At 36.2% G+C, this 23,668-nt stretch overlaps 1 protein-coding gene across 1 annotated transcript in view; it reads left to right on the forward strand.

Annotated features, from left to right (window-relative positions):
- The first annotated feature begins 6,902 nt into the window (after positions 1–6,902).
- The window catches only part of col9a1b (collagen, type IX, alpha 1b), a 42,316-nt gene continuing 25,550 nt past the window's right edge, over positions 6,903–23,668 (forward strand). Inside the window, exons 1-11 of the mRNA XM_041251456.1 lie at positions 6,903–7,061; positions 8,121–8,193; positions 14,007–14,139; positions 14,513–14,909; positions 17,640–17,723; positions 18,234–18,329; positions 19,560–19,634; positions 19,819–19,826; positions 20,006–20,042; positions 20,184–20,246; positions 22,961–23,014. Coding sequence (XP_041107390.1) covers positions 6,903–7,061; positions 8,121–8,193; positions 14,007–14,139; positions 14,513–14,909; positions 17,640–17,723; positions 18,234–18,329; positions 19,560–19,634; positions 19,819–19,826; positions 20,006–20,042; positions 20,184–20,246; positions 22,961–23,014 — 1,179 coding nt within the window. The remainder of the gene's footprint in view (positions 7,062–8,120; positions 8,194–14,006; positions 14,140–14,512; positions 14,910–17,639; positions 17,724–18,233; positions 18,330–19,559; positions 19,635–19,818; positions 19,827–20,005; positions 20,043–20,183; positions 20,247–22,960; positions 23,015–23,668) is intronic.

Below are 23,668 nucleotides of genomic sequence, written 5' to 3' on the forward strand. Positions count from 1 at the left end.
CAATCAAGGCTGAACCTTGACAATGACAATGTTATCAAAGTGCTTAATTCATTAAGGAATTTTGTCAACTCCTTTAAAAGTTTGGATGAACTTTTTAGTCTTACATCTGGGGTAAAGAGAGGCCCTCAAGTTTCAGCAGATTTACTGCAAGCACACACAAAGGTCAATGAAGCCTTATCTCAGTTTGTAAGGAAGAGACTCTTAAATAAGCAAATTTCCTTTCATGCTCCACTCCCCAAGTTGAAGTTGAAATCCTTTGCTGATTTACAAAAAAAAAGTCTCTGGACTCGTAGTCATCTTCAAAGCTGATCGGAACCTCTTTGCATGAATGGTGGTAATTGCAGACTTGTTAGAGGGATCTATGAAATGGGTTGAAACATTCACTTGGACCTGTTCCTTGGGCTTAACAACTGCAGATGGTATGTGGTGCAAAACTGCCAAGCGCAAGCTGGGTGATTTAACTGAAAAGTGTGTCAACCCGGCTGATGTAATTTCAGACCAGGCTGAATGGATCATCAATCTGATGGCTTTGCTGCAATCTCTTTCTTGCCTCCCGGAGCCTTTTGCTGACCTTGCCATGGTAGTTCTGGATAAAGCCTTAAAGTTCTCCAAGGGATCTTCTCGAGTGGATATTGTTGCTGATAAATACAGAAAAAACTCCATCAAAGTCACTGTTGTCATACTAGCAGTGGAAGATGTGTGATTCAAATCAGCAACAGTACCCACAAATTTCCAAAGGAATGGAAGAAGTTCCTGTCGCATGATGCCAACAAGACAGCTCTTACCCAGTTCTTCCTTCATGACTGGTCCAAAGATAAATATGTAGAATTGTCAGGTAGCCATATTATCTATTATGGATTTAGCTGCCGTTTTATGCCGTTTAAGTTTTATGCCAACTATGGGAGGGTTTGGCTTCAGGTTATAGAGGCACTGGAGTCTACACATGAGGAGGCAGATACTTGTATGTTTCTGCAATGCAAACATGCAGCTGATGAGGGAAACACCACTGTACTGATCAAGACTCCAGACACAGATGTGCTAGTCTTGGCTTGCTTTTTGCAGAAGGACATTCCAGCAAGAATTGTGATTCACACAGGAACAAGAATGCACCTGATTTTTAGATGTGGAAACTATGTGCAAGAGCATGAGCATATCTGTGTATGAAGCTTTACCTGGAATACATGCTTTCACAGGCTGTAACACAACCAATACATTCCATGGAAAGGGGAAGAATGCAGGATATGTTCAGTCAATGAGCAAACTGGGGCAGCAGTTTAATAAAAGCAAAGAGCTAATCGAGTTTTGTGAGGCTTTTATCTGTTCCTTGAATGGTAAAGCAGGAGATGGTGTTAATGAGTGCTGTTACAAACTCTTTTGCAGCAGAAATCTTCAGAACAACCAGTTACCACCATGCAGAGCTGCACTAAAAAAGCACATACAAATGGCAAACTACTAGGCTACCATATGGAGATGTGCTCTGCAAACCAAACCAACTATACCTGACTGTGGTTAAAGGGGATCGCACTTTCAATTGGATGGATATCTTGACAGCTACAAATGCCCTCATGGAGCTTGTCAACTGTGGCTGTTCAGGGGAACGTAATGGAGTCTGTGGCTCCTGCATCACCAACACGCTGAATTGCACAGAACACTGCAAGTGTGGACAGAGCCGTGAAAACTGTGAACACATTTCCAAAGTGACAGAGAATCTGAGGCTGACAGTGATACTGACATAAAAAATATTAATCTTTGTTTTCCCATGACTACAGTTCTTCTCAAATGAAAAAAAAAAAAATTGTGATCAGAAGACAGTGCTTCATTTTTGTACACCAGTTATGGGGCAGGATAATCCCCAGCTAAGAAACAGGGGGGGGGGGGTGGACAGGATAATCCTCTCTCTCTCTCTCTCTCTCTCTCTCTCTCTCTCTCTCTATATACTGTTTCCAAGCCAAAAGGAAACTCAGCTTGGTAACGGGCAAAAATTGGATCTAGACATGTTAAGGAAGAAAATGATACCAAACACCTTAGTCTGAAAGGGGGTGCAGTCATCTTCTTTTTAAAAACTTCTGCAGAATCTGACCTTGATGTAACTATGACACCGGCGGAAAAAAAAAAGAAAAACAAAATTCAACTTGTAATAGATGTCATAATTATATGCTACAGCCCGACCACATGATAAGGACGATGAATTTAGGTACTATAACGAAGCCTAGGTGCAGAGCCCTGTGGAAAGACAGCCTGTGAGATGGGGCCTGTAGGAGACTGGAAGAAGGGGCCTGGGAGGGTGTAAGAGTGGGGTAGAGTGAGTGAAGGAAGGAGTTAGGGTTTTATTGTTTTTGTGGCATGGTATTGACTCGAACAAGGACTGTGTTAATTTCAGCATTAAATGGGTTATTCTTTGCACTCTGGCAACGCATCTGTCTTCTGCTTTCTCCTATACCTAGCCTACAGTACAAATGCATTTATTACAGCTCGTAAGCATAAACATTATTCTACAAACACACTTAACAAATTATTATCACAAAAGCATGTTAATTTAAGAATATCGCAGAAAACTAGTCTATGTATATCTATTTTTGTTGTGTAAAGGTAAAATGTGCAGTACAAACGTTACGCAGGTAAATACATTTGGGCATATTTCGGTTGTCTATACACTAAATAATTAATGTTTGATAAGAAAAGATTTCAGTTTGTGTTTAATTAAAGAGCTCTGCAGTGATTTGTTTCTGCACTTCCCTTCATTAATAAAGCACCTTAACATAGAAAAGAAACCAAAACAAAATGGATTTATTGCCATTGTTATTTAATATAGGCTATTAATACTAAATTACTAAACTACCGCAGCAGGGATGAAACTAGTTACGGGAGTGAAAATTACTTTAACACATCGCGGGTAGGTCCACAAAGTCACAAAAAACAACGAAAAGTCAACGATACCAAAGATGGAGCCCATTACCTTTATAGTGCTGATTGACAGAAAGCAGTACACTTTTCAAGCACACTGCTCCATTTATCAAGTGAGAAATTTAATTAAAATAAAAAAAAGTCAATTAAAAAACCGTGCAGTTGTGCTAAAACATTTTTTTTTACCATGGCTGCAGTAGGTCTCCAAGTTCCATTGATGGGCAGGCTTTTAGAAATTAGAAACTCATTTACCCACATATCAATACCACATGTCAGTCTATTAATATGTAAGAAACTAGCCATTTACTTAGTTCTATTTACCACAATGCTGTATACTGCACAATTTATTTTAACTTTATGAAATATATGTTTATGAATTATTTATAATTCATAACAAATTATAAAACAATTAAATAATTATGTAATAATTTATTGTTAAAAAAGAACACATAATAAAAGTAAGATAACCATTCTACATGTCGATTGCCTTTTGGTTTTTGAATGTTGTCAGGGTAATGTGACCCCCAGCACATGATACATTTTACAATGTTTTAGTTTTAGTTTTGTTTGGAAGAGATAGGGTAAAAACATGTGAGAATAAGATCAGGCTGATTGGTCATAGCCTGCTCACATGTATAACAAAGGTGCAGAGAATATATCTCCTCAGTTTAGCCAAGTCTGAAGGAGGAGGTGTGTATGTCTGCCTGTCTGCCTGTCAGATATCATGGTCACTGAACTAGTTAATGGCTTGGGGGGCGTTTGCGAATCTCCTGACCCTGCTTAATGGCACAAGCACCTTTTGATTTACATTTTATTGTTCATTATGTGTAATTAAAAATAATTAAATAAATAAATTCTGAGCTGCATGTATTGTGACTAATGTTTTTGCCTGCATAACCTTTGGACACCTTGTCACAGACACACATACAAGTCCTGCAGTGTGTGCTGCGGGTGTAGATCATCAGCTTTGCAGTTCCCAAACAAGCTTCTTAAAGTTCAGACTAAGTTAAAAGTCAGCCGGCCTTTTAACTCTTTATTAAAGCTCACATATCCCATTATCTCACCTCACCCACAAGGTTTAACAGTATCCATAATGTCAGTGCGTGCACAACACTTAGAACACTTAATAATACTCATGAGGCTATGTGCAAGTGTAAGCTGGGGGTGATTAAGGTCACATTGCACAGTGTGAATGCCTACCTGCCTATTACAATCACTCTTACAGTGAGAAACTTACATCAACCCCTCAAATACACTGATTCCAGGATATTTTGAAGCAGCTATCGATCATACTGATGGTAACAGATTTCAAATCTTGGCTAGTTGAACACAGCTCGTTCTCTCATGCATATATTTCAATTTTTTTTTTCATAAAGGTTTTAAACCTCAAAATAAACAAGGGCATGAAGGATGATCTCCTACATAACTTCACCACCCAGTTTGTCCAGTTACTGCCAGAGGCTTGAGATGTTCATATTACATTACCATAGATCAGCTACCTAGTTTTTACAATGAATATTTCAGGCTTTGTTTTAGAGTGTATTAACGTGTATGCATTAAAGTAAAATGAACAAGCAAATAACCTAGAGTTAAGCACAGGAACACAGGACTAGTGATAAGGTTGCTTTGCATCTTTGGAGTGGAACTGTGTTCTGCCTCAGCTTATAGTATAGTAGACAGTTGACGAGAGTGCCTACCCTGGGAAAGGTCATGAAATACTGTCTAGTTCAAACACATTCCTGTGGGGACTATAGTCTCCTGCATAGTCTCACATATCCTGTTGAAAAAGAAACTACCTCAAAATAGGATTGCTGAGCTGGAAAGCCTATCCCCATGTCTGAGGTTGGAACACTGGCTCCCACCTGACTACCCCAATACTTTTAGGTCAATGATAAATTTTACTGTTATTGGGGAATGCACTTGCTAGCTAAAGAGTCATTGTGGAATTTTAAGAGTGCTTGTTTAAACAGGTCCACTTTTTAAAGCTTGTGTAAAGCTTAGTTTCATTGTGTGGGCCATTTTGTTCAAATAACTCTTGTAAAAGAAAGTTATGTCTAAAATAACAATTTCCCTGGTTAAAATAAAGTTAATAAATACAAACGTTTAAACATATATTCATACCTAGATATCTTTTTGCAGTCATGAGGAGCATACAGTATAACTTTAAGGACAGTGTTTGTGCAAATGATTTGTCCTAGCCTTAACATCAATAGAGTGTGCAAGCTTGGTAGGTGGTATTGTAGTAGATTCCATGTTATTCAGTTCAACATTTATTCTAAGAGTTAGCTGTTTACTTGTCTATAAGTTTTATTATAGAAAACCCATGCAATATTCAGGAGGTGGTACCAAGGAGCGCAATCACATGCTGCATATACCATATGCCGAAAGGTTCAATTCTATTTTTTATGTTGAATACAGAGTAGAACAGAGTTAAGTTACACATCCATAACTCAACCTTTTTTCCAGTATCAGCGAAGGTCTGTATGAAATTCAAAGGGATTCCAATCATTTTTTGATGGACCTTGAAATTAAGACAAAAGGTGTGCCTGTCTTCCCAAATTAGTAAACCTTCATACACTGTAATTAATGTCAACTGAGCTGCCACGGCTGTCTTTTCAACCAATGGTAATCAAAGAGGTGCTAGCACCCTGACAGGCACTTAACAGCTAAAGCACGTCATCTGTTTTTTTATTGTTCAATTGGAAGATGACTTTGTTTAAATTTTTTTTTTTTAGGTTTTTAAGTCTAACAATAACATGTACCGCACATTTCAACTGGGTGCACTAAATTATGGCTGTTCTATTAAATAAAAGAATGGAACCACTAAAAGGAAATGCTGACAAAGTTAATGGGTTTGTACAAAAAACTGAATCTAGTTACATAAATAAAGTAGCTTTTCTCATTTAAAAAATGCTTGGGCATTAAAGGGTTACACTTGAAACTACTGTGCTGCTACCATATGTGTACTATCCTTTTACTATGCTGTACTACATTTTTATATTCTTGCTATGATTGGGGGTCTTATTCACAGAGCTTAAGCCAATTACTGAAATGTTTTTTTTTGTTTGTTTTATGGATTAAATGCAGTTTGATAATCCTATTGAAAAGTGGCATACTTACATTTTATTTTTTTTACATTTCATGATGCTTGAAATCATTACATTTGAAATCATTATGAGTGGTTCTTGTTGCAATTAATCACGTTGTGTTTTTATATTATTTATTTATATTTGTTTTAAGGTGCTTTGACTATGTGTTTAGGAGCTGCTCTTCAGTTCTAGTTGCCTGTCATACACATATATTTTGCTGGCTAGATGTCTTTACAGAAGCAAGCACCAGTACCATTTACAGTAGTCAACACAGTGTATTGCTAACAAAACAAAGCAAAGATACAAAGTGGAAGATCACTAGATCGTGTTGACTCTCAATTCTATAAAACATTGTCTGGCCTATGTTACATAATCTTTGGTATGCAACTTGAACTTAGGAGCAATTCTAGAACTCAAGTGAAAGCACCTTAACACAAACTTTAATAATAATAAAAAAAGAACAACAACAACTCAGAGTCTGATTGCAATATTAACCACTCTTCATGCTTTCAAACATCATACAAAGATAAATGAACTTTAATAGATATGACAATTAAATGTTAAATTACCTACTGTCATAATAATTCATAAATTCAGAGCGTTGTAAATATGCAAGATATCACCTTGCACTGCTATGCTTGGGCCCAAAAGTAATCTACTGATCCCATCAGCAACACCACAGTGACCACAGAAACATCTATAACACATGAGGAAATGTTTGCAAGCAGCCCATGGCTACTGTATAATTTCAGTGCTGCGCTAAACAAAGGGCTATTTCCTGTGTTAAATGTTGGTTATTAATGATGATGTGATGATTAGTACTTTTAATAAATAATTGAAATCCCCAATGCTTTTTGCATTGTGCTGATGTAGAGAAACTGACCCAGAAATCCTTGTCCCCTTTGTATAATGCAGCAGGGTTTTCCAGAGGGCACTAGTGGTTCCGGGAACTCTGGAGAGATTGACATGATGAGGCAACTCAATGTGCAGGAGGAGGCTGGGGAACTAGTTACTACACAGTACACTGAACACATTAGCCTGGCTCCTTTGCGAGAGCTGTACAGATTGGTATATTTTCTTTTGTGTGCATTACCTCATGTGTGCACACCTCAAAGTGTGCATGGGACAACAAAATCCCAAGCACTCCACAAATCTGGCCTGTATGGAAGGGTGGCAAGGAGGAAGCCATTACTCAAGAAAGCCCACCTTGAATTCCGTTTGTAGTATGCAAAAAAGAAAAAAAAAACTCAGGAGATTCTGTAGCCATGTGGCAAAAAGTTTTGTAGTCTGACGAAACAAAAATTAAACTTTTTGGCCTAAATGCAAAGCGTTATGTTTGGCGCAAACCCAACACAGCATATCACCCGAAGAACGCCATCCCTACTGTGAAGCATGGTGGTGGCAGCATCATGTTATGGGGATGTTTTTCATTAACAGGGACTGGGGCACTTGTCAGGATAGAAGGGAAAATGAATGAATGGAAGGCCAAAAAGTACAGAGAAGTCCTTGCGGAAAACCTGCTGCCCTCTGCAAGAAAACTGAAACTGGGACGGAAGTTCACCTTTCAACATGACAACGACCTAAAGCACACAGCCAAAGCTACAGTGGAGTGGCTAAGGAACAAAAAGGTAAATGCCCTTGAGTGACCCATTCAGAGCCCCGACCTAAATCCAATTGAATATTTGTGGCATGACTTGAAGATTGCTTTTCATCAATGCTCCCTATGGAACTTGACAGAGCTTGAACAGTTTTGTATGGAAGAAGGGTCAAATATTGCCAAATCTAGGTGTGCACAATGTTGGCAGAGACCTATCTCAACAGACGCACAGCTGTAATTGTTGCCAAAGGTGCTTCCACCAAGTATTAACTAAGGGGGGTGGAGACTTATCCAATTATGATCTTTCAGTTTTTTATTTTTAGTATATCATTTTTTTTCTCAATGAAAAAAAGGGGGGGTTTTCTGTCCCCCTTAACAGTGTGGAAAAGTATGGTGTGTAGATAACCTTTCTTTTGGGTGCCCAGAAGGTCAAATCCACCCTTTCGATTAACTAAGTAGTTGCGGCAAACTTGTGCCAATCTCCTATCTCGGTTCAGACGTTTTAGTTTCGGTATATCTTGTTGCGTCAGAAGTGTGCTTCGCCGTCCTCCTTCAAGTATTACGTGTGGGCAACAAAGGAAGATAGAAGGTCGAACAGTTCAGGTAGGCAGAAGCAGGGAAAAAAAGAAACATCGTCAAACACAACCACCAGAAATCAAAAAAACAACAAATTTGAGTCACTTCAGAATTATGATGAGCAGAACCAACAACAAGAGAATGAAAGGAACAACATCCAGGACCCTATTGACAGTTGTGACAAGACAGTAAAAAGAAGGGAGTTCATGATTGTTGGGGACTCCATATGGAGAAACACAGCAAGTTCAAGTCGCAGTTTCGACCCCCTTACTACAACAGCGTGCTGCCATCCGGGAGCCTCGGTCAAGCACATCAATGAAAACGTGGACAGGCTCCTAGAACAAACAGGAGACGACCAGGTAGTAGTATATATATATATATATATATATATATATATATATATAATATATATATATATATTATATATATATATAAATATATATACTATAGGTTCGGAAAGCATTTAAACTAGAAAGGAAGGGGGGAGAAATCAACAACAAAACCATAGAGTAATATATATATGATAAACTTCTTCTCTACTCATTGTATATATTGAAGTATTCTGATACTGTCTCTCATTTAATATACCCTGTTTTTCAAAGTTTAGTGAAGCTGTATTCGGCTGGAGAACTGACGGAGAAACCATGCCCCCACCCCCTCTGTATTCTATGTCTTGATAGTCACATTGTTTGAGCTCAGTGCTGAAGATCCTTCTGGGGTTCTTATAAGCTGCTATATTTGATGTTCTTATATTGTGCCTGCAGGCAATTGTTGTTATGATTATATTTTTTTTATTAGGTTTTAGTAAAAGAAGATATTTAATAAATAATTGTATCGACTTTATTGGTATAGTTGCTTCTGTTCTGCAACAATTAAAGTGCCCCAGTATTTATTTGAACAATCCTTGTCATAAAAGATATTTAACATTTATCCCCGTGACACACGCTTTCTCCTTGTCAGACAATACAGTAAATTCAACAACAGAACTATTTTACAGTAAAGACTATTTTTAAACAAAGTCATAACTACAGGCAAAAAAAGGTGCAGCAGTTGCTCTTTATGGCAAAAAAAAAAGCAAAGAAAACGACCCTTAATGTCACTGTCATGTTGTACTGAAAGGCAAATTTATCTCTACTAATTTCAAATGCAACCCTAAGACAATCTATAACCGAGACCAGCTGTCGAGAGGCTTCTCTTTTAGGTGGTCCCTTGGGTAGTTTTTATAGGCATGCTTGGTCATATTTTACTGCTACACCAACATTCTAGTTAAATGGCCCATGATGATGTAGCAGGTCATATGCACATCGTGACTGGGGCTTTCTATATCTTATACCATTGAAGCCTGAAAGAAAGTCATGCATGGCACATCTGCGTTCATGCCAACAGACAAAAGCACCCTGTTATTAAAATATATAAAGTGACCAAGAAAAATTGAGGGGAAGGCTACCAGGTAAAATACAAAGAATGGTGCAATAGTGTATAATGTAGTGAATCGGGAAAAAATGTTTTCAGGGTTAAATTGACTGACACACTCTTTTGTGATGAAGATCTTTTTATTCTTTGCATGGTTTGTTTTCATAATTAGGGAAATATATTTTCAACACAACACTATACACTGCATTTAGAAATGTTAAACAACTTCCTGTTACTTCCTAAATTCTATAGGTCATGGGGGTATCAAAAAAGATTTAAGATTAGGATAAATATTAAGTCAAAAGCAGCTGTGTCTTTATTTTGAGGTCTGTTGACGCTTCCTCTTCTTCTACTTGTTATCCCCTTTCCAGTAAATGAAGGACTATGCCATTCCATTATGCATATTTACAACGATTGATACGAACGAAGAAATGTTTTTTTTTTTTAATGAATTCTCATTATGGCCAGCAGGGGGCAGTGTATAAACTGTTACTTTACCAGCAATACCATGCTGACCCACAAAACATTAAGCATCTGATTTGGTTGGGTTTTTCTAACCTAATGCTGGTGTGGTTTTCATTAGTTTATGAATAGGCATTTGTTATGATAATCTATTCTACATGTTGGTTTAGTGCGAGGTGAGGAACTGACAACCTTTTCAAACTTTAAGATGCAATAAAGAGGAGTAAAATATGTTAATATGCAAAGTGCAACATCTTAGATACATAGATACAAAGACAAGGGGGAGAGTTCCATGTAAAACAAATTTCTGGGTCATTCATTAGATTCCGTTTTATATTTTGTGTAAAAAAGACTGCCATGTGGCTGATTGCTGCTATCCAAACTGCAGCCACAAATGTTTGTGTCGGGTTATTATTATTATTATTATTATTATTATTATTATTATTATTATTATTATTATTATTATTATGCATTTTTTTACTGATTCAGTTTCTTTTTTTAAGACAGGCCATCAGTTCTGAAATGGTTAAACAAAATAAGCACTTTCCGATTTACAAATACAATAAGAGAAAGAGCTTTTTAAGGTGGTTAACTTTTGTTATACGTTATTGGACTGTTGGGGTATGGTCTGGATGACGATATTGTTCAACGCGCATCAAGCATGCATGTTAAGAAATGAACACATTCAGCAGCGTTGATTTACTACAGGCACCAAAATTGGAAAACCGCCGCCCACAAACCCCCTCGAGTTTGTTTGCCAGCGAATAACCTTCCTGGTGTCAAACCCCTAACTTATATTTAAAGCAACACCCTTGGTTTTTGCTTGTCCTGGAGTCCATGACACTAACCTTGCTGCTTCTAGATTCTAGTTTAAACTGGAACCTGTGGTACTGAAAATTCAAGACAAGATAACGTTTCTGTCCTGCAGCGTATGCGCTAATACGGGGGAAACTATGGGGACTTTTAGTTGGTAATTCCTTAAAAAAAAAAAAAGCATAACTTAAAACAACACTAATAATACAAAAATAGTAAATGCATGTTTATTGTGAATATTTGTCACTATCTTTCAATGTTTTGTGTGCTAATGTTGTTGTATTTAATCACGACATATTTCTTATTTTCTTGTTTCGCAAATAACATTTGTATTTTTAGGCAACTACCAATTGTATTGTACCTCCTTTCTGCTGTGGTTACATTGTGCTCGTCCACTGGGGAACATTCTCAAAGTAAGTAGACTTCTCAAAGAAATGACATTGATAATTACAAAATGTTTTGCAATCTATTCACTGAGAATACAACGAGTCAGCATCCAAGGGTGGTTTATAAAAGTGCTTCACGTGTGTTCACAACACACAAAGAAAATATCCATTTCATTTTGTTTGAGAGGAAACGATCATTTTGATAATGGGTAAACTGTAGAAGTCTCTTACATATTACAATAACGCATTGTTGGACATCGTGCTGGCAGGAAGAAGCTTTAACTACAACCTGTTTTGAAAAAGACTGGTCCTTACCACTCTGTACAGAAGCAGAACTATGAAATATCAAAGAAACTTGGAACAGTTGATACGTACAAATCTCAATTCTCTCCTTCAATACCGGTTGCATCAGAATTATATTTAATTCTTAGCCATTTGGTTTACAGTGTACGGTCATTTAAAAAAGACCCACCTTTAAGAACTAGATCATATATATTTAGTACTGTCTTGAAAGTAAGAGCTTAACATTTCAATAGGAAATGATGATGTATTATAGTTATCGCATAATAAATGAGAAACATTACGGTTTACAGAAATGCAAATCAGGCTCTCAGTGTAACTGTTCCACTGTTTCACACCAGTAGCTGTGTAGGGGGAGTTGTCGTACCCAAGCGTAAAGGTGGCTGACAGAGAAAACACATGGAAAGGCTACGTTTATTTGACTTCCCAATGGGGGTCTTAATAGTCTTCAGCTTTCCAAACACAAACCAGCTTTATAGTTTGACATGTCATCCAGATCGTCTCGTATTAAAAAACCAAAACAAACAAACATAAAACAATCATTTCAGGACACACACACACACACACACACACACACACACACACACACACACACACACACACACTTGTCAAAATGTTTGTAACAAAACAAGTTTAAGCCTTATTCAACTTATTCAACTTAACGTAGGCTTATTTATTATTAAGAAGAAGAAGAAGAAGAAGAAGAAGAAGAAGAAGAAGAAGAAGAAGAAGAAGAAGAAGAAGAAGAAGAAGAAGTCCAGTACGACTTTCCAGTGTCTCTACTTTCAGACTCTTCCACAGAGAAGGCATCACTCAATTTGCTTACAAGGGTATCCCATGCAGTTGTGCGCTGCAGAATTGCCGTGGAATCCTTTCGATCATCCTCCACAGTTTTAATAAAATCTTTTATACACTCTATGAAATAAAGTTTTTGCCCCATTGTATATTTTTGCACACGGATACTGGCTACTATTGAAATATGTAATTAGCAATTCTGATTCGTTTCGCACCTTTTAAAGTATACAATACACCTTTGGCTGTATAAACGAATGCATTTGGTTTGTGTGTGAATTAAATAATGACGACTAATACATGTTTATTTTATCGTCTAACGCAGATTCATTAATGTTGGTGGTATTTTAGGAAAACTAGATTATACATGTGACTTATTTGTAAGAAAATTGGAAATATATATTTTTAATGCAATGCAACATTAATATTTACTTTCGTGCGTAAATACATTTCCGTTCATCGTTTTCTTAAGTACAAATCATTTTCATTAAAAAAAATAAAAAAAAAAAAAAATCCTGTTTGGTAGCACACTACGCGGCGACCTAATTCAAGCATTCAAAATTCTAAACGGTACATTTTTACACAGAGAATCTTGAGGGTCTGGAAACAACTCCCCAGTAATGTTGTTGAAGCTGACACCCTGGGATCCTTCAAGAAGCTGCTTGATGAGATTCTGGGATCAATAAGCTACTAACAACCAAACGAGCAAGATGGGCCGAATGGCCTCCTCTCGTTTGTAAACTTTCTTATATTCTAATAAAGAGCTTAACGCTGATCTCCATAATAAAGCTGGGATCTGCTAGTCATAAACTTTGGTCCCCATTTTTTTATTTTATTTTTTTGCAATTGGTACTAAGTTAGTACGCAGCTGGGGATGATCCTGTGATATACTGTATTAGCTAATCCGCACTTTAATCCGCAGCTCCGTACTAAATCTACAACATCGATGCAATTGACCCTCAAGCTCTCCTTTTATGACACGCGCGCATTATTAAGTTTGAATTCCATGATAAACATCTAATCTAAAATTGGAGCCACTTATTATGGGAATGGGATGTACTAATAAATGACATATGGTGTTACATTGTGACAATTCCTGAAGCACTGCTTTATTCTGATCGATCCTATTTGACTGTATTATATAACCCATTGTGGAATGGTTCGGGTATAGTCAACCCGTTTTAGAAGAAGACTTGACGACTATTCCAGAACGAACACAGCAGTTTAGGAATTCTTATTTGGTTTAATGGGTATTGTGTTGGCTGAAAAGCTATGATGATTTATGACTACTTTTCTTTAAAAAGCAGGTGTTTCCGTTACAGGAATATTTACTTACCAAATTGTTCAGCCACGCGACAGGTACATTATGCATCGTTGTATTTTATGATCAAATCCTGGTGGCAAGAAACCAGAAAATAGAATGTCTGCTGTCCTGTCAGTTTTTTAAATATGTATTTTATTTATTGTGTCAGTGTACAAACCACTTTTTTTTAGGGATTCCTCACAACCGAAATGAAGGAGGGATGTGTCCTCAAATAAAAATTGACGAGGATGATTTGCCAGGTGAAGTAGACAAACTAATAAAGAAATAAAATGTATTTTGAATTAACCCACGGTTTGATTGACACGCACTGCATTTACTAAAATAATTATTTTTCTCTTTTTTTGTTATAGGATTTGATATACTTTCTCAGTATCACTTAGGCACAGCTGCTACATTAGGAGGTGTGCAGACTGTGGCTGGATCTACACCTATGCAGATTGCCTATAGAATTGGACCTGAAGCAAACTATAAAATAAGAACGAGGTAGTCTTACATTCAAAGGCCGTATAAGCATACATAAGGCGAGCAGCGCCATCTAGTGACAAAAAAGGATTCTCATTCCCTGGCCATGGTGCTGAAGCTAAGTTTCTTCAGAACTTTTCCTCCTATGAGTATTTGCTATATCACTTTTTTTTTTTTTTAATCGGGATACTTGATAGTATGTTTTTGTTTTTGATTGCTTGAATATCATCTAAAACCATGGAGTCCACACCAACAATATTGAGGATGTAATATGTTGTGTACGGGTGTGTCTACAAAATCAGTTTTTGCAATGTTTGCTAGTTTAACTAAATTATTTATGACACATTGCAAAGTATTCCAATTGTATAGTAAAATATTCTCTGGTCGTGTGCAGGTCGGCGTACCCTCTGGGACTACCAGAAGAATTTTCCTTTCTCACAACGTTTCGCATGAGTGGCAGCACCATTACTAAGAATTGGAATATTTGGCAGATTCAAGATTCCTTCGGCAACGAACAACTTGCAGTACGAGTTAACGGCGGGACACAGTCCTTGGAATTCTCGTGCACCACAAGGAATAATCGACCTCAGACGATTATCTTCTCATTTCTACCGTTCCTATTCGATTCTGAATGGCACAAAATCTTAATAAGTGTTGAAAGGGGCGCTCTGACACTTTTCATTGACTGCATCAGGATAGACTCGCACACACTTCTCCCAAGAGGCTCAGTAAATCTCGATGGCTTTACCCTGATGGGAAAACTAAAGGACACCCCTGCGATTGCTGTGCCGGTATTTATATTCACTTAAAAAAACATACTACTACTACTAATGTGTAACTACATTTAACACGCAGACAACTTTTTAGATTTTAACAGAATCTCTGTTTTTCCTTTATTTACCATGGTATTTACCATTTTAAAATACTATTTTTCTCTATATTAGAATCCCAAATGGCATTACATGAGCATATAGAATCCTAATTGCCAGGTACTTGCTGATTGCGAAAAAATCCAGTGTAGCCGCATCCTCTCCGTTGGTCCTCTCAGCTTCATACTATTACCATCGACATGGATCAGGTGGGGAAAACAGAGCTGAAAGGGCACTGCCTCACACATTATAGAACCAGGAAGCACTAAAAACACCCGTGAACATATTTGATTTTCTGAACACACACACACACACACACACACACACACACACACACACACACACACACACACACACACACACACACATATATATATATATATATATATATATATATATATATATATATATATATATATATATATTAAAAACCCAGCATGGAACTGGACACCCCCCGTTTTGGGTTTTTGAAATCGTTCTCTGAATCTCCGACACAGGGTTTTGTAAATTGTTGGAAAAAACATCTCTTGACTTTTCTTTGTCTGTATAAGAATTGTTCAAATAGGTTCTTCCACATGTTCTCTCCCTCTTAACAGAGAGATTAATATAGGAGGGGGAGGGGGTATTCATCAATCAGCTAGTTTGTTTAGCTCAACAGTAAAATGTATAATATACTAAGAGGTTAATTTCACGGACGCTTCATCGGTGATATAAAATGCTAATCAATGGGTGCCATATTCCACCGGGGCAAAAACAACTTATTATTTTAAGTTAAAGTAGGCAAAGGCACTTGTCGAAACGTTTACTGCTTTGATTTAGTGTCTGTATTAATCTGAATGTTAGGAACATGTTTCAATTAAATGAAGCTAAATATACACTTTTGAGCATGTATAAAATTACTGGTAACGGTAGTAAACTTATTACGTGGTTTGGTGCAGGCCTTGAACGTGTTACACACCAATCGGCTACACACTCACAGACTCCTCTCCTTTAAGGAGTCTGCAGGAAACAAGTTCCGTTCATTACTGTTTACACAAGAGTGTTGTTTAAATTGCGTTTGTGTGTTACAAGACATTTGCTGATGCGTAATAATAGACTTTTATATTAAAGCGTAGCCGTTATTATGATAACTAAAACAAGCAGTGCATTTACTAAAAGATTCGAAAGCTGATTGTGCATTTTACCTGAAATTCAATATATCAGTTTCAGTTGACCTGCATGGACCTCTGACGTGACAAAATGCTAAACGTGTCTACATGCTTTTCATCCGCTAGATGGCGAAATGTACAATGATCTATATATATATATATATATATATATATATATATATATATATATATATATATATATATATATATATAATTAGAACATTATATATTCTCTTGTCTCTCGACTCTCATTTTTAATTTTCAACCCTTTAATAATTCAACCCTTTAATAAAGCAAACATTCCCTGTCATGGGTACAATTTGCAAGCTGAAGGAATAACCGGCTTTCTATATTTGAGCAGCCCAGGAAAGTTTCATGGTAACAAAATAGGATAAAAAAAAAACAAAAAAACAACAGTATTTACACTCTCACGGGAATTTAGTTAAGCCTGAATTTTGTCCTCGGTCGGAATTTGAGCAGAACTAGCATTATTATCTACTCTTCTTCTGAAATATACATCATTTAAGAGAATTACGTGCTTAACATTGTTATTGGTAAGATATACATTAAAACATATTATGACCTTAGTACTACCAATATGACATATTTAATTATTTTAATTGTTTAAATAACGGTCTGGCTTCAATACCTGTACACCTCACAACACATAACCCAGCTTACAGAAATTATACTATAGGCCATTTTATTGTTTTTAGGAAAAAAAGGTAATAGGATATATTAGTGTAGGCCTACCCACTATTTTACTTGTCTCAAATATTCGGATATTAAAATATTATCAAATGCATTTGACTCCTTTTAGTTTTAGGATATGGATGAGTTTATTAGACTAATAACCCACTTTTAATTCACAAAGTTGAATGAAAGTCCCTTCATTGCGTTTAAGGATGAGCATTTCAAACGGGGTGACTTTGTAGGCCTTCCCAAAACCACCTTCATTCAAATGTGGCTGAGGATTTCTACAGGAAGGTGTGAAATATCACGGGGAGATATTATCCAGTTAGAAAAATCGGCTACTGTACACATGCTCAGACCTTCTGAAATTTAAAAAAGAAAAAAGAAAAAAATCTATGCAGTTATGGATTCGTTTTAAAATTATTTTTAAAAATTCTCAAGGAAACCTTCAAATGTACCAAACTGAATATTAATAAAACAAATCGTGTTTACTGGTTAAAAAACAAAATTTATGTCACTAAATTGATCATGACAAGAATACATTTTTTGTTGTCTACATTAAAAATAATCAATTAAGTCTGCAAATACTGCATTTAAAATACTAAGCTTCAGTCAAACCGCAGAATATTTTGCAATAACATAATTGTCAAATTATGAAATATTACCGGTATTTTATATTCAAAACACCCTGGGTGTGAGATATTAGTAATATTTTTGTAAACGTAAAATGTGGATTTGCAGTGTTCATTTTTAATAATAGAACAGTAAAATGGGATATACAAGCAACTACAGTTTTGGTTTTGGTTTGCAGTTTGAACTTCAGTGGATGTTAATTCACTGCGATCCAAAACGACCACAAAGAGAGACGTGCAACGAACTGCCAGCCAGAAGATCGGTAAGAAATATACTTTAATAACAACAACAACAACACGTTGCTTTTTTCATATTCCACATATGATATCCCAAGCTCACATGCTGATTCTGGGCTGATAAACACCACGGTTTGTTCCAAAACGAGCAAAGCTAATTCAATAATTGAACCATTTCGCAAGGTTATTGCTAGAAATTAGTTTCCAATTCATTAAAAAAAAAATACCCGCTGACTTTACGGCCCATACCTGATCTTCTTTTGTATTGATATTTAAAGACGCATGTTTTCAATTGATTCACCAATAAAACATTTCGCATAAATGGTTAAGCACGCCCTGTCACAAATTCCCCTTCCCACCGGTCAGGTTCCGTCCAATCACATCTTCAAACCAAGCATGTCATGAATAAACATGAGCTTGTGGAAGCTATACTACAGCTTACCTTTCTGTCAGTGGTAGGGGATTCAGTTGGGGAATTTCAGTAGGGGCTCCAAGAGTCCAAATAAGACCAGAAAAAGGACATATTTGCTTTCTAGCTAGCCATAGGGGGAACCATGGCTAGCACCACCAGAAATCCTGGACCTCTCCTTATAGTCATTTTGCTTCAGATTGTCTTCATTTGTTCAGCTCAAGTAAGTCTATTTTTTCCCTTTTCCCTTTTCAGATTACCCAGAGAGAAGTTGAGGTGAGTTCAAAAAAGCTTGTATAATGAAACACTTTCTTTAAAGTGAGCAAGGACTTGCTGAATTATATATATATATTTTTTGGTAGTTTTTAAATTCAAATCTGCAAACATAGGCATATATTAAGAAAGGGAGTGCTTTACACACCTTGTACAAAATAAACACACACACACACACACACACACACACACACACACACACACACACACACACATATATATATGTGTGTGTGTGTGTGTGTGTGTGTGTGTGTGTGTTTATTTTCTACAAGGTGTGTAAAGCACTCCCTTTCTTTCTTAATTAAACTATTGACAATATAGCTGAACCTGTAAACAGCGTAGTTATTAAAATTAAATGCAAACATGTAATATATCTATGTTTATTAATTAATTAATTAATTAATTTAATTATTTATTAACTATTAATAACATGACATACTGAAAATTCCCTTATATAATTTACCACGCTATTTTTGCATGGTATTTTTGTTGTTTTTTCATGCTTTACTTTGGTTATACTTTGCATTTACCATAGTTTACCCTACCATGTTTATTACCACACCTCTCTGTGCTTTACAATGCTTACCCATGGTTTACCATGCTTTCATTATATAAGTTTACACTGCGATATAAGATGACCAAGTTGTATAAGCATATAGCAGCCCCTATTACAAAAAGTGAGCATTCCTCTAGATTCACAATTATTGGAATCTGCTAAACTACCTATTGCTGCGTAACGCATCTCCGTTTTGAACTTGCGTAATACACACCGAAGTTTAAGCTTACTAGAACTGTATATCTGGATAGCCATGCAGTTATACAATACGTTATATTTTAATAACGTTTCATTATATTTTCATTTTAAAGTTTTAGAAAGAAAGAAAGAAAGAAAGAAAGAAAGAAAGAAAGAAAGAAAGAAAGAAAGAAAGAAAGAATCTTCTGTCTTTTCGAGGTTAATTTCATTCTAGTCTTCTTACGGTGGAACACACTCTTTTTGTTGTGAACATAGTTACTATTGTATTGCGGCTCTTACAGTGTCTAGGGAATGGTAATCATCATATAATGTCTCTTATACATGAAACCATAACGACCTCCCTTAAATGCAGAAATTCACTTTTAATCATTTTTTTTTTATTTTTTTGTTTTACATTTTATTTATTTATTTAATATATAAAAACAGAGAGGCCCAGTTGGTCCCCGAGGTGCACCTGGCCCCATCGGTCCTGCAGGCGTCCCTGGAATCGATGGCATAGATGTAAGTCCCTCCTCGCCCTCAAGTATTTGTTACCAAGTTGATGTTTGTCCATGTAAACAGTTTTCTTTTGATAGTCGAAACTAAAGTAACACACAATTGTATTCCCATAGTGTTTTTTTTTATTGTTAATTTACTGTATTAATAACAGCTAATTTACCATTTGTATTACCTCCGAATTGAATAGCCTTTAAAGTAAATACAATAGCCTTTTGTGTATTGAAAACAGACAGAGGGTACATTGTGTTTGAACTTATATATATATTATATATATATAATATATATATATATATATATATATATATATATATATATATGTATATATATAAAAATCTTTATTCTTTATTATTTATTTATTTATTTATTTATTTTAGGGTGAGGAGAGGTGAGGATGGCCCAACAGGTCCCCCCGTAAGTATATAGGTCTACGAGTAAAACAAAAAACAAACAAACAAACAAACAACAAACAAACAAAACAAAACAAAACAAATTAAAATTATTAAAACGTTTTTTAATATTACTGTTATTAATAAATCAAAATACAAATTTCAGGGCCCAGATGGCGATCTAGGGAAACCCGGATCAGCAGGATTACCAGGCAAGCCAGGAGCTGATGTACGTATTATTATTATTATTATTATTATTATTATTAATAAACGTTACTGTTTTCTACTTGACCTCATGATGACTGATGTCTTTCAATAATGACTTGTAGGGGAAGAGTCTGCACAATTGCACTAATTCTCTGGCTTTTCAATGTCGCCTGAAAAATATACTCACTGTACTGCCTAGGTCTGCTTCAACAGCTATTGAGTGTTTTGTGAGGAATGTATCCAGAACTGAACTTTACAAGGAGACTCCCAAGAACCTCCCGTTGAAGGTTTGAACAGTAACCTTTTTGTTTGAGCCTAGGCAGGAGTTGCCAGTTACTTAACGGCGTCCCCCAATGCGATTAGACTCAAGGAGATGGAAAAATAAACCAATACGCTGTTTGCATTTTGCACAATGGTGCTGAATGGGATAACAGCCTGACAAGAACTGCCCAGTCCCTGTACTGGGCACGCAGTGTAAGCTAAAAACGGTATTGTTCAGAGCGAGGACGTTGTTTGGTTTTAGCACGAGATACTCAATAAAGTCAAGATAATAAAAACAATGACAACTTCGTTGTAAACAAGTTACTGACAAAATCAATGAATTTACCGGTATACAACTGAAGAAAAACTACAACAACGCCCCCCACACTTTATTAAGATTTGCTGATAGTGAGATAAATACAAAGATAAGCAATAAAGTTTCTAATAAATACTTAAATAGCAGAAAAAATACTGTTATGAAAAAAGAAAAACCCTAAATTGCGGTGAAAACTGCAATACTGGGACTACTGTATCTCACATGTAGCAAATAAACACTGGAATGAACGATAAAGTTACCCACGTGATTTGAACATTTCTAGCGTCAGATAACTTATAGTACAGTTATACTTACAGTACAGTTATGGGTTTTTATAGCTATAAACACACTAGCCAGAGTACTCCGGAACCATCACAATGCCCTTTACAATAGGGGCAATAGTTCAAAATCAGTGTTTCACCCCATGCAATACTTTTTGTTTATATAGCAGACCCAATCCTGTTTAACTACACCGTGTAACAATTTTTTTTTTTGTTCCTGGGTAGTAAGTGTTATTTCCTAATTGCTTATGCCTCAAAAGTATAGAAAATGGCTATTATTCCCCACAAAGTTTGCTTTTGTGACCAGGACAGTGATATTTCAAAATATCACTATTTCCAATGGGCAAATGGGCAAATGTGTGTCTTTTCGTTCACATAAAGTCAGAAAAAAACAACATATGAATCCAAATTAACATGTATTTATACTAAAGTAATATAAAAATGACTACAAAAGATTTAGAAAGTGAGTAGTTCCTGGTCAGATTTAAGCAAAGTCTGTATTTAATTATAGCCATTTTCTATAATCTTGAAAAATACTCAATTAGGAAATCACTTGTAGTCATTTTTGTATTACTTTAGTATAAATACTTGTTAATTTGGATTCATATGTTGTTTTTTTTCTGACTTTATGTGAACGAAAAGACACACATTTGCCCATTTGCCCATTGGAAATAGTGATATTTTGAAATATCACTGTCCTGGTCACAAAAGCAAAGTCTGTGGGGAATAATAGCCATTTTCTATACTTTTGAGGAATAAGCAATTAGGAAATAACGCTTACTACCCAGGAACAAAAATTGTGTTACATAGTGTTATGTCTAGATTATAAAAATTTTAGCCGAAGAATAAGGCAACAGACTCATTTTTAAACAAGTTTGGCTTTAAAAATGATATAAAATATATTCTTGGATAACTGGATACCAATTATTTCTAAATAAAAATACGTTAAAAATATAAAAATATAGCAAGGTCCCTTTTCTGTGAAAACTGAAAGTCCTCTCCAACTGTATTAAGTTACAGTCATTACTTATGGTTCTGGGTTCTGTTGCCCCATTTCTCTATATCTGTTATACCAGCTCACGAGTTTGCTTTGAGCTTGCCTGGAGACGCTAAATGGCAGCACTGAACAGACTTCCTTGTTTCATTTTCATCAAGTTATAGACTCAGCTGGCCCCATCTCTCTCTCTCTCTCTCTCTCTCTCTCTCTCTCTCTCTCTCTCTCTCTCTCTCTCTCTCTCTCTCTCTCTCTCTCTCTGTCTCTGGCACTCTCTCTCTCTCTGTCTCTCTCTCTGTCTCTCTCTCTCTCTCTCTGGCTCTCTCTGTCAATATTTTCATTGTGGTGAACATGTTGCTATGCATTAAGGATGTTTGTTTTTTGTACCAAGAAATGAGCATCATATATTTCTTGGATGCTTTAGAGCTGATGATTTTATGATGCTATGTCACGTGACTTTTGTTGACTCCACCCACTTACCCATCCCCACCCCCAACTCAGACATCGGTATCAAGTGAAATGACTATGACATGTTTACACTTACCTGTATGTGTTTTGAATTTCTCTCTCTTTTTTTTTTTGTTAGATATTTTTTTACTGTTAAAAACAGTCATTTAAGGATCAAAACATTTCAGATCATTTATCCAACAACATAAATAGTTAATATATACAGTTTCTAACTCAAGTACAGTTTTGAATAAAAACTTGTTAGAACCAATGCATGAACTGTCTGTGACATTGTGCTTGCTATCACAATGTAAAACAAGTATATGCACAGTTAAAAAACAATTTGCGGAATGAATAATAGTTTGCAAAATACATAATAGCTTTTATGAATATCAGCAATTAACATACAACTTTCATGTCTTTCTTTCCTGTTGCAGGGGTTAACCGGCCCTGATGGAGATGCTGGCCCGGACGGTCCACCTGGGCAAAAAGTAAGTGCTTCAAAAATAGGCCTTTTTCTGTTTGGCATACTTCAAGAGTAAATTGAGCAATCCACACATCACTATCACTGCATTTCAGTGAGTGTTACTTTTCTAAAGTCATTTTTCATGGCAGTTAACTCTTAATCATTGTTGTTCCTGCTGTATTTGCTCAGTTGCTGTTTAAGGTCTTTTTTTTTTATAAATAATTCACTATGAGGCCCTTATATTACAACATGTAGCACAAAGGAAAAGTCTGTTGTTTTTTGGGGTTTTTTTTTGGAAAGAAATGGACAGACGCTGTAATTGTCAGTACAAAGCAGAAGTCCTTTTTATTCTTCTAAATAACACTCAGTCCCTATGTACTGAGACCACCTCAAAACAACCCCCCCACCCCCACACACACTTTTATTATCACTTTATCTCTCTAGACTCCCAGTACCTGCCCTCCCTACTCGTTCCTACTCCAGTCACCCTCACAGCCTCTAACTGACTCTTTCTCTGGCTAACTCTCCTAGGCCTTAATTGAAGTGAAACTGTACAATCTGTCTTCACTCAATCACTCTCACTAACCACTCTGCTCCCTTGCGTAATTGTCCTTCTCTTATATCAATCAAACCAGGCCCACCCCTTGACCCACTCTCTCACCAATCAAACAGACAAACA

The sequence above is a fragment of the Polyodon spathula genome, chromosome 5 (assembly GCF_017654505.1).
Source record: "Polyodon spathula isolate WHYD16114869_AA chromosome 5, ASM1765450v1, whole genome shotgun sequence".
Lineage (NCBI taxonomy): Eukaryota > Metazoa > Chordata > Actinopteri > Acipenseriformes > Polyodontidae > Polyodon > Polyodon spathula.